Genomic DNA, 12,721 nt, shown 5'->3' with positions numbered 1-12,721 from the left:
TTGAGTTTATGTTATGTTACGTGGTGTCACAAAAGTGTAGCATACCGAACCTTTTGCCGTCAAGTCTCTTTCCTGCTCTTTCTCTCTCCATCCTTCTCTGCACACATCACCGTTAGCCACTAAAGTCTGCCATACAAAACTACATAATAACATCATATCATATTGCAGATCATAACCACTAGATAGGTATTCGTTACTTTGTGATCGTAGGTGGTGAATTTGAATATCTAAAATCATGTTTTTCCATTGTAATATCCTGCTTTTAAGTTTTTTTTCAGAGGGTGGGAACAGATAAATTTGTATTGAGTTATTTTATTGGAAAAATTGATTTGAGATACGGGTGAATTGACACAAGCTCGGGTCCCAGAATGCATTAAGCTCGTATCTCAAGGTATTATTGTAGCTCCCTTTTCTCAAGGTGCCTCAGTGCAGCATGCAGGGTGGTGGTTATTGTTTCTTCAGTGGGTCTATTCGACCGGAATACAAACTGATGTGTGTTGTGGATGAGGGGGAGACATGCTTTGATGTCTTTCAGTATCAGTTTTGAGTACTTTATGATGCTTTGGTGTGAGTGCTACTGAGTGGAAGAAGTCGTCCAGATGGCTTCCGGGTGACTTCTTGTGCACTCGTATGATGGTGGCCGATTTTAGGCAGGCTGGGATGGTGGCTTGAAAGAAGACTGGTGCTAGGTGATCACTACATTCCTTGATTATTTTCTCTGCTATTCCATCCATTCCTTTTTTCTATTTTGGAGTTGACAGCACGCAGCACATGTCTCACATCCATTACCTCCATGTTGGATGGGGTGGTTTCAGAGGTTTGGTGTGGGATGCAGTGGAAGTTGAGGTGGAGTGAATGAGTGCTAGGCTTGGGACTCAAAGCGGCCAGAGAAGTTGTTTGGCTCCTCTGTCAGAGCTGCACCTGATTCCACAGAATTTACAGCACAGCCCTTGTAGTTGTTGAGGGACTGTATGCTCTGCCACATTGTTTGGGGGGTTGTCTAGTTGTAGTTTGGTGGCCTCAGGTTGGCGTGAGCTGCGCTGTATAGTGAGAATGCCCTGTGGCATCACAGGCCTGGAGGAGTACATGGACCTGGTTGATCATCCACGGTTTCCATTTGGGTACACCTAGATGGTCTTCTCTGCAGAGACCATAGCCATGCAGTACTTGGTGTATCTGTGAATGTGCCCAGGTGGAAAGTCTTTGTCCGTTCAATACAGTCTTAGCGGTAGGGCGTCGTCAGGCCAGGTGATAATGATTCTTCTTTTGTGCTTTGTTTGTCAACTGAGGGGTGTGTACCTCGGGGCCATTTACAATGAGAGGTGATCAGACTGTCCCAACAACTCACGCACACAATCACACCTATGGACAATTTATAGTGTTAAATCAAACTACAATATATGTTTTGGGATATAAGAGGAAATCAAAATAACAGGAGAAACATCACGCAAGCACGGGAAGAACATGCCAACTCCACAGATGAAGGCTGGAACCTGTGCTTGAACCCTTGAATCCAATGGGCATTGGTCGAGTGGGTGTCAGTGGGAAGCTTGTGACACCTTGTAAAAATGCGGAGAGCGGAGAACACTCCCTTGTGCTTGTAGAGAGACTGTTTCCAAATGCTTCAATATTCTTATTTCTGGTGAAATAAAACTTGACTCACACCAACACACTTTCATGGTGCGTTAATAGTTGGAGTGAAACAGTGACACATTCAAAATGACTTTTGTACCATTAACAATATTAAGGGCAACTAAAAGGTTAACTAAGGGGAACATGTAGAGGATTTTGCATGTTGCATAACGATTACTTTTTATTTATGTAATGGCCTAACAAGATAAGGAATTATATTTCAAATGATGGTAGCTTCTAGGTTGCAGTACAAAAATGCATTGTTGGCATAAGAGGGAGAAAGAAATCTCACCAAGAATTTCTGCTTCTGCTTCCAGCGATTTCCCTCAGCATTTGTTGCCATATGGGCCTCAGTGATCATGTTAATTAGCTCCCACTCTTCCTGGGTTGGTTCGAGTAGATCCAAAACTGTTTTTTGTTGTTCCTCTTTGCGGCGACGCTCACGGTTTTCCTCAATCAGCTTGCGCTTGGCAAGCCTCTTGCTCTCATCCAACACCACTTCAGAGTTGAAGGAGCAAAATGATTGGACAGGATGTCTCATGAGGAGGAAAGTACATGAATAAATCATTTCAAATAAACATGTTTAGTCAATGACATAGCATTGTGGTCCTCTTGATTGAGGTATTCAAAGAGCTCAGTGATCTACATTTATATAACGTCATGATTCAAATGATTCAACTGATACTTAAAAATGTGATTACTACACAATGTCATTAATTGGAATATTGAGCTGTTTATATATATATATATATATATATATATATATATATATATATATATATATATATATATATATATATATATGTATATCAGTGGTGGACCGTCAGGGCCTGCAAGGCCTTCTCTAAAGAAATATCTGAATCATAGACTGATGTTAATTGTGTTTTGTCCATGTATACTTATTAAATAATTCCAAATTGTCTATCAGCTTCCTTTCATTGCTTTTCTCCTGGTTGTGCTGCTTCCAGATGTGTTTTCATATTTAAGTATCTAACCAATCACATTTCAGCCACTATTTGTTGTCAGGGTCAGAAATCTGCCTTGAGGCCTTCACAATCAGTTCTGCAGGCTTTGCTGCATAAAACAAGCATCGATAAAACTTGCTTTATCCAATCAGATTTGAGTTGGCGACACCAAGGCCTTCTCACAGGCGTAGGGATACGTCATCGCTTTCACCAACTATGATTGGCTAGTGATAGAGTGGACTAGCCAGAGCTACCAAACTGTATCTGGATCGAGCTGCAAAAGCAAATATATTGTTGTGTTGATTTAATAGCGGTTTTGTCAACCCGCAATGGCTGAAGGAGGAGAAGAAATTGATTTGTTTGCAGATTTACTGTCAAAGCCATTTTCAAGACGGACTTTTCAAGAAAACCTGGACATCATCAAGAAAGGTTGGACAACTCCGAAGCAAGCAAGCCTGTCACAACCGGGAACAAACATTTTCAGCATTAAATCGAATAAAAACGTATGCCAGAAATCCAACAGGACAGGACTTTCAGCAGTAGCTTCGATGGCGATAGAAAAGAGGGAGGAAAGAAAGGAGGATGGATTTTGTGTACAGATAAAAATGATTTTTGGTGAGTAAAATATGGCTATATTCCTAAATAATATTTCAATTATATGAGGTTAGGTTATTATTGATGATTTTTATATGTGTCGCAGCTGTAGCTGCAGTTAAGGTTGTATAGCCATAAAATAGTTTTTGCGGGTTGGATTGATTCATAGAACTGAAGGCACCGTTTTGAAATTCACGGCCCGCTACTGCTATATATATATATATATATATATATATATATATATATATATATATATATATATATATACACATAAATAGAGTAGGAAGCAATGATTTTCAATTAATGAGATTATGTAGTAATCAAAATGCAGAAATTATGTAATGTTAATTACTTACCACTGGGAAGAAAAAAATAATAAAATTACAGTTGCTTTCCACCCACATTCCAAAAACATGCATGGTAGGCTGATTGGACACTCTAAATTGCCCCTTGATATAGGTATGAGTGTGCATGGTTCCCCGTCTCCTTGTGCCCTGCGATCGGCTGGCCACCGATACTCTGGCCCACGCCTCTGGCCCGGAGTCAGCTGGGATAGGCTCCAGCACCCCTCGTGACCCTAATGAGGATAAAGCGGTTCAGAAAATGAGATGAGATGAGAAATTACAATAAGCACTTGAGTTTATGTGTGGAGAAATCTGTGAATTGTTGTCCATCTCCTTTGGCTGTGTAATTGGCTAATCCCTCCTGATGCCCATAGTTGACTGGGATAGGCGGGTTTTACGGTGTGATTTCAAACATTTAGACAGCAACCACATGAACCTCAAGATTTCCACGCTGGAATAAATTTTTAATTTTTTGTTACGTATTGGATTGGATAACTTTATTCATCCCGTATATGAATAAATATATAAATAAGCGTGTTGCTGAAATATATATATATATATATATATATATATATATATATATATATATATATATATATATATATATATATATATATATATATATATATATATATATATATATATATATACCAGTGGCGGTCGGTGCATTTTCTCGTAGCGCCTTCAACGTATCAATCCAACCCTCAAAAACTATTTTATGGCTATAAAACCTCTACTGCAGCTAGAGCTGCGACACACAAAAATAATCAATAAATCAATGCACAAAAATGGGGTAAAATCATCTTCCTAGCAGCATTTCATGATTAAATACAAATACTGGAGCTTTTCACACATTAAAACCAGGCCAGGGGGGCGATTTTCCCGGGAAAAGACAGCGATGAACGTCAATGGCGTACGGGCAAACATTGCCCGAAAATGGGGTAAAATCCAGCCGAAAACAGCATTTAATGATTAGATACAAATACTGGAGCTTTTTAGACATCAGAACCGGGCCTGGAGTATCATTTCCCCGGTAAAAAGACAGCGATCAACGTCGATACGTCCATACGTGAAATGACAAAAAATGCACTAAAATTAGGTAAAATCGACTTCTTAGCAGCATTTATTGATTGAATACAAATACTGGAGCTTTTGAGACATTACAACCAGGCCAGGGGGGTGATTTCCTCGGGAAAAGACAGCGATGGACGTCAATGGCGAAACAGCAAAAATTAAACTGGGGTAAAATCCACATTCTAGCAGCATTTAGTGATTAAATACAAACACTGGAGCTTAAATACAAACACTGAAGCTTTTCAGATATGAGAACCGGGCCCACAATTGAAATATTATTTAGGAATATAGCAATATTATACTCACCCAAAAATATTTTTAACTGTACACAATATCCATCCTCCTCTTTCTTCCTTCTTTCCTATTGCCATCGAAGCTAATGATGAAAGTCGAGCCTGTCCTGTCATATTTCCGGCATAGTCCGTTTTGAAAATGGCTTTAAATCAACACAACAATATATTTGCTTGTGCAGCTAAGTTAGCGCACTGAAAGTGGCGGAAACACACCATTTTCCTGGCTGTAACAGGCTTGCTAGCTTCGGAGTTGACCGCCCTTTCTTAATGATGTCCATTTTTTTCTGGAAAAGTCCGTCTGGAAAATAGCTTTGTGAGCAAATCTGCAACAGTATCCATTTGTTTTTGCCTCTGTCGGCCATTGTCGGTGGAGTTTGCGATCTCTGGCTGCCTCACTATGGCTTCAGCCCGCCTACTAGCCAATCATAGTTGGTGAAAGCAATGACGTATCCCAGCCAGCAAAATGCCAATGCGTATGAAAAAGCATTGTGGGGTTGCCAACTCGAAATCTGATTGGTTAAAAGCAACAGTCTAGTTTAATGCAGCAGAGCCCGCAGAACTGATTGTGAACGCTTTGAGGCAGATCTGATCTGGCAACAAATAACGGCTGAAATGTGATTGGTTAAATGCTTCAATATGAAAACACAAATCTGGAAGCAGTGCAACCAGGGGGAAAAGCAATGAAAAGAAGCTAACAGACCATTTGGAATAAGTATTGATGGACAAAATATAATATGATTCAGATATTTCTTAGGCCAGCAGAGAAGGCCTTGAAGGCCCCGATGGCCCGCCACTGATAGAGGCTTGCAACGAGGATGGTCCGCGGCCTCAGGTTATTGTCCTACGAGGAAAGATGCCAGCGACTCAACCTGCCGACCCTTGAGGCTAGGCGTCTGCGAGGGGACCTGATACTGGCCTACAACATCCTCCACGGCATCTACAGCGTGCCCCGCGACCTCTTCTTCACGCCCGCACCTGATCGTGGTCTGAGGGGTCATCCGTGGAAGCTGTACCCTCGCGGGTTCCGGTTGAATCGGCGGAAGGCTGCTTTTTCAGTGCGCATCGCCGGTCCTTGGAACCGGCTTCCGCAGGGTGTGGTCGAGAAGCCGACGGTCGCCCAGTTCAAGCGGGCTCTGGATGACTTTTTGGCCGTGAACCAGTGACTTCACCGCGTTTTGTTGCACATTTCTTGTGTCTTGTTACATGGCCCTTAGCCTAGTGCTTTTTCTTGCCAAATAAATTGAATTGAATTGAATATATACATATATACATACATATATATATACATATATATACATATATATACATATATATATATATATATATATATATATATATATATATATATATATATATATATATATATATATATATATATATACTGCGGCCATAATGGCGGAGGCCAGTGCTGCGGCCATGACGCCGGAGGCCAGTACTGCGGCCATGATGGCAGAGGCCAGGATGGCCGTGATTTGGAAGGCAGAGGCCAGGATGGCCGCAACGTGGAGGGCGGAGGCCAGGATAGCCGCAACGTGGAGGGCGGAGGCCAGGATGGCCGCAACGTGGAGGGCTATGACGGTGGAGTTCAAGAGTGCGGCCATGATGGCAGAGGCCAGGATGGACGCAACGTGGAGGGCTATGACGGTGGAGTTCAGGACTGCGGTCGTGACGGCAGAGGCCAGGCGGCGGCCGTGTTGGCAGAGGCCAGGACTGCAGCCATGATATGGAAGGTGGCCAGATTGGCGGAGGCCAGGATAGCCGCGAAGTAGGCAGTGGCGACACCAGAGAGGGGACCCCACTGAGAGAAAGCTGACAACGTGGAGGACAGCGACGCAGGCAGGGCAGCATGCGACTCAATGTGCTTCCAGGAAGACACACTGCAACCCATTGTTCTTCCAGGGTGAGGCGACCTGCGTCATCGCTGTCACTCCTCCAGAGACCGTTCAAGTCGTGGCGCCCGACCACATCGTCATAGGTCAGCCCGGACGACTGCCGGTCCGGCCAGAGTGTGCCTTCCTCGAGGGATGGCCTGGATGATCGCTGGACCGGCCATCCTGCCCCTTCCTCGTGGACCGGCCTGGATGTCCAGCTGACCGACCAGCCCGCCGCTTCCTTGTGGAACAGCCCGGACCACTGCTGCTTCCTCGTGGACCGGCCCAATCGTCCGGTGGACCGGCTAGCCCGCCGCTTCCTTGTGGACGGGCCCGGACATCCAGCAAACTGACTACATTTCAGGACAGGTGTTGAGCCTGTTGTTTACATTCTCATTGTGATGGAATCAGACGTCTGAAGGTGATGAAGAAGCATGCGGACAATCGTGAGTTTGTTCTGTGTCACAAGATGTTTTTCACATTTATGAAAACAGACTTTCAAAATAAACTGTTCTGTTTTATCGAAATGTTTAATCCAAGTGTTTTGTGCTCAGTATAGTTACTCAAAAATTCTATATATTACACACTACAAACATTGCCTGGCAAAAATATTAATCTTCCTATATTATTGTGTTTTTTTATTTCTAAAGCTACGCTTGATTGGTTTAAAGACAATAAGCTAATTGTTTTAGAATGCCCTCATCAAAGCCTGAATTTCAATCTCTTATTTGACAGGAGTTTATAAACAAAAAACATCTCACTCAAAAATCGCAGTTGCAAGATGTGGCAAACTCACGTAGATCCTTTGCTGCAAAAGTTGGCTCCAGAAAGTAATAACTTTCAAGGGGTGAATATTTATGCATGGTCAAGTTTTTCTTTTGCCTTTTTTGCTCCACAATACAAAAAAGGTTTCATATTTTCAAAGTTATTGGCATGAAATGATTCAGATGCCCAAACAATATATTTTATTTGTAGGTTTCGAGGGAATAAAACGTTAATAATTCCAAGAGGCTGAATACGTTTTCAAGGCACTGTACTACTCTCAGAAATATTCTCTTCCTTTTCTTCTCCTTACTCTAGAGCAGGGGTCTCAAACTCAATTTACCTGGGGGCCGCTAGAGGCAGAGTCTGGGTGAGACTGGGCCGCATCAGGATTTCCACAAGAAAAGCGCTGATAAAACATTCCAACGTTATCAAACATCTTTATTTTTTGACAAAAAATGATGAACTAAATAAATTAACTTAAAGATGAATAAAAAATCAATCAATCAGTAATAAAAAAATAAAAAAAAATAATGAGCATACAGTAGATATACACTGGCTGGCTAAGTAGAGAAAACTGATTATTTTTATTCTGTTTCAAATGTCTGTATTAACAGCTCTTTAACCTTTAACTTTCTGAATTTGAATGGAACATTGAACATGAAATATTCTGAACACGGCTTCTCTTGCCTATTTCTTGCTGCTAGAGACCTGGCAGTGCTTCTTCTCACATAGCTGAGTCACATTTGGCTTAAGGGAGGAAGCAGTGGAGACCCTCAGTAGAGCTTGAAGATGCTCATCAGTAAGTCTGGACCTGTACTTGGACTTATTGAAGTTCAAGGTGGAGAAGAGCTTCTCACACAAGTATGTGTTCCCAAAAAAGCACATGGTCCGCTTGAACATTCGGGAAAGTTCAAGGAAGCTGGGGGTCAACTCTCTCAAAAATTGCCCAAGCTTGTCTGTTTCTCCACTCACCACCCTGAACTGTGCTTTGAGTGCAGAGTTGCACTGCAGGTCAATGAGCTCCATTTGAAGCTCAGGAGGGGCATCTTGCACATCAAAGGAGAAGGGGTCCGCAAAAATTTGAAATGTGGCTTTGTGTGTTTTGAAGTCTGCAAATCTTTGATCAAATTCCTCCTGTAGCTTCAAAATGGCCTCAACATACTTCTCACCACTGATGGTGTGCCTGCATCCATGAGAGCCTTGCATGCTGGGAAATGGCAAAGGTTTGTCTGAGAGAGCTGGGCTTTCCATAACACAAGTTTAGTGCAGAATGCTCTCACGTTGTCATGGGCAGCTGCCAAGTTGCCCCTGGCCTTGTAGCTTCTTGTTCAGTACATTAAGCTCATGTGTGATATCAACAAGAAAAGCTAAGTCCATGAGCCATTTGGGATCACTTGGCACAGGAACAGCAACCCCGTCTATCTCCATGAAGTCTTTTACTTCTGCTCTCAACTAAAAAAATCTCTTCAACACGTTTCCCCTGCTGAGCCAACGTACCGAAGTGAAGTAGAGCACATCCCCATATTCTGACTCCATTTCCTCTAAAAAAAAGCACGGAACCGTCTGTGCTTAAGCCCCTGGATCTGATTTGGTTGATGCATTTCACAACGACAGACATCACATTGTCAAACTTCAGGCATCTGCTGCAAAGGGCCTGCTGATGGATAATGCAGTGCAGAGCTATGGCCTCCTCCACACCCTCCTCTTCCAGTTTTTTTTGAACAAGTGCTACCAGTCCATTCTTCCTCCCTGTCATTGATGGGGCTCCATCGGTTGTTATTCCAACAAAGCTCTTCCATGGCAAACCGACATTCTCAATGGCATCACACAGCTGGTGATATATTTCCTTAGCGGGTGGTCTGGCCATGCATTGGAATTACTGTGAGCAACTCCTCCATCACTTCAAAATTGTCATCAACACCATGGACATATATTGCGAGCTGGGCAGTGTCTGTGATGTCTGTGGTCTCATCAAAAGCCACTGAATATATGCTTTCTCACACAGTTGATCATAAATGTCACTTGACAGGTCAGAAATGCGCTCTGCCACGGTGTTAGCAGAAAGGCTGATGTGGTTGAACTGACTTTTCTTTTCTGGACAGACAATATGTGCAGCCTGTAATATGCAGTTTTTGATAAATTCACCTTCTGTGAATGGCTTTCCTGCTTTAGCAATTAACTCACAAACGGCGTAGCTAGCTTCGACTGCTGCATTACTGTCTTTGGTAGCCTTCTTGAAGAAATCCTGTTGCCTCAGAAGACGTGTTTTAAGACTGGTTGGCTCTCTTATCTCCCTGGTATTTTTTGTACTCCTCAGCATGTCTCGTAGTATAATGACGTTTCAAATTGTATTCCTTGTGCACCGCAACTTTTCAGTGCAAATGAGACACGTCGGGGTGCCCCTGTGCTCAACAAAGAAATATTGCACCCCCCACTTTTCTTGAAACTGTCTGTGCTCATCACCGACCTTTCTCTTCATGGCAGGCTTTGAAAGAGACATCTCTGGGGCTCTGTAATGTGTTTCCACTTGGAATGAGTCTCGGGTTGAACTTTAACTTTCAGTCGCGCGGGTCTGTGGCGCATGGGCACTTTCGCTCTCCGATCGTATTGGATTACGGCAGTTCTCCGAATTTCTCAAGTGTCATGTTAACACACTTGCTGTTAAGTTTCAGTTTCACTCACGGAGATGGCTACAGACACAGACACAGGCTGGATCACGGCTCATAGCGCCTCATTCAGTTCTATGCTGAGAGCAGCGGAGGACTGTGCGCGCCGAGCAGAGTGATTGGCTTCACGGCTTCTCCTCCGCCCATCTGATTGGAGGAATGAATGAGTGAGTGAGCGAGGCACTGGACAGCCCGGCCGATGTCCCGCCCTCCAGAGCCGTATACCTCACCGTGATTGGTTCATTCAGCTCCGAACACAACAAGTGTCATTCATATCAATCTTGCGGGCCGCACGAACATTAATCTTTCATATTAAGACGGGGGCCGCAAATTATCGTCCCGGGGGCTGCAGTTGGCCCACGGGCCGCGAGTTTGAGACCCCTGCTCTAGAGCAAGGGTGTCAGACTCGGGTTGGTTCGCGGGCCGCTTTAACGTCAACTTGATTTCACGTGGGCCGGACCATTTTAGATATAATTAGATTTTTTTATAAATGGATTAAAAGAACTGGATTAAAAGCCCTGAATATTCAGCTTTTTATAGATCTAAAACAATGTTTATTTGAGCTTGTTTTAAAACATATTTTTAGATTTTACAAAATTATTTTTGAACTAAAAACAGAAAAAAATGATTAAAAAATTACAATTATTGATTTAAAAGGGGGAAAATCAGGAAATTTAATATACATCTATACTCTTCATTTTAAATTGATCCTAAAACAGAAAGTCGGCACTCATGTTTTACTTTCCTGGGCCACACAAAATGATGCGGCGGGCCAGATTTTGCCCCCGGGCCGCCACTTTGACACGTGCTCTAGAGACTGTGATTGAAATAATTCAAAGGATTCAAATGATTGAGGGAACAAATGAGGAAGGCTTTTGGGAGTCTTTGTTACGGTACACGGTCGATTGGTCGCCGGTCTTTTTTGTCGCCGGTCTTTTGGTCGCCTGATCGGCTGCTGCCATCTACTGTCAATTTATCAGTGGCGGGCCGTCAGGGCCTTCAAGGCCTTCTCTGCCGGCCTAAGAAATATCTGAATCATATTATATTTTGTCCATCAATACTTATTATTCCAAATGGTCTGTTAGCTTCCTTTCATTGCTTTTCCCCCTGGTTGCACTGCTTCCCAATGTGTGTTTTCATATTGAAGCATTTAACCAATCACATTTCAGCCATTATTTGTTGCCAGATCAGATCTGCCTCAAAGCCTTCACAATCAGTTCTTGCGGGCTCTGCTGCATTAAACTAGACTGTTGCTTTTAACCAATCAGATTTCGAGTTGGCAACCCCACAATGATTTTTCATAGGCGTTAGCATTTTGCTGGCTGGGACATGTCATTGCTTTCACAAACTATGATTGGCTAGTAGGCGGGCCAAAGCAGCCAGAGATCGCAAACTCCACCCACATGGCCGACAGTGGCAAAAACAAATGGATTCTGTTGCAGATTTCTCTCACAAAGCTATTTTCCAGACGGACTTTTCCAGAAAAAAAATGGACATCATTAAGAAAGGGCGGTCAACTCCGAAGCTAGCAAGCCTGTTACAGCCGGGAATATGGTGTGTGCGGCACTTTCAGTGTGCTAACTTAGCTCCAGAAGCAAATAGTATATTGTTGTTTTGATTTAAAGCCATTTTCAAAACGGATTATGCCAGAAATATGACAGGACAGGCTCGACTTTCATCATTAGCTTCGATGGCGATAGGAAAGAAGGAAGAAAGAAATGAGGATGGATATTGTGTAAAAAGGATTTTTGGTGAGTAAAATCTGTTCATATTCCTAAATAATATTTCAATTGTGGGCCAAGTTCTGATATCTGAAAAGCTCCAGTGTTTGTATTTAAGCTCCAGTGTTTGTATTTAATCACAAAATGCTGCTAGGAAGTGGATTTTACCCCAGTTTAATTTTTGGCGTTTCACCATTGACGTCCATCGCTGTCTTTTCCCGGGAAAAATCACCCCCCCGGCCTGTTGTAATGTCTCAAAAGCTCCAGTATTTGTATTCAATCAATAAATGATGCTAGTAAGTGGATTTTAACCAATTTTAGTATTTTAGTGCATTTTTTGTCATTTCACATATGGACGTATCGACGTTCATCGCTGTCTTTTTACCGGGGAAATGATACTCCGGGCCCGGTTCTGATGTTTAAAAAGCTCCAGTATTTGTATTTAATCAATAAATGCTGTTTTCGGCTGGATTTTACCCCATTTTCGGGCAATGTTTGCCCGTACGCCATTGACGTTCATCGCTGTCTTTTCCCGGGAAAATCACCCCCTGGCCTGGTTTTAATGTCTGAAAAGCTCCAGTATTTGTATTTAAGCTCCAGTGTTTGTATTTAATCACAAAATGCTGCTAGGAAGTGGATTTTACCCCATTTTTGTGCATTAATTTATTGATTATTTTTTATGTGTTGCAGCTGTAGCTGCAGTAGAGGTTTTATAGCCATAAAATAGTTTTTGAGGGTTGGATTGATACGTTCAAGGCGCTACCAGAAAGTGCACCGCCCGCCACTGCAATTGATT

The 12,721-nt window shown here is 42.7% G+C and overlaps 1 protein-coding gene across 2 annotated transcripts in view; it reads right to left on the bottom strand.

The window, feature by feature from the left end:
• The window catches only part of LOC144067255 (thyroid hormone receptor beta-like), a 66,976-nt gene that overhangs the window by 30,095 nt on the left and 24,160 nt on the right, over positions 1-12,721 (bottom strand). For both annotated transcript variants that reach the window (XM_077590850.1, XM_077590849.1), the window contains exon 4: positions 1,925-2,130. In XM_077590850.1, coding sequence (XP_077446976.1) covers positions 1,925-2,130 — 206 coding nt within the window. The remainder of the gene's footprint in view (positions 1-1,924; positions 2,131-12,721) is intronic.

This window comes from Stigmatopora argus, chromosome 21 (assembly GCF_051989625.1).
Source record: "Stigmatopora argus isolate UIUO_Sarg chromosome 21, RoL_Sarg_1.0, whole genome shotgun sequence".
NCBI classification, from domain to species: domain Eukaryota; kingdom Metazoa; phylum Chordata; class Actinopteri; order Syngnathiformes; family Syngnathidae; genus Stigmatopora; species Stigmatopora argus.
Note: the sequence above shows the minus strand (reverse complement) of the source record. Positions and strands in the feature narration are given on the sequence as shown.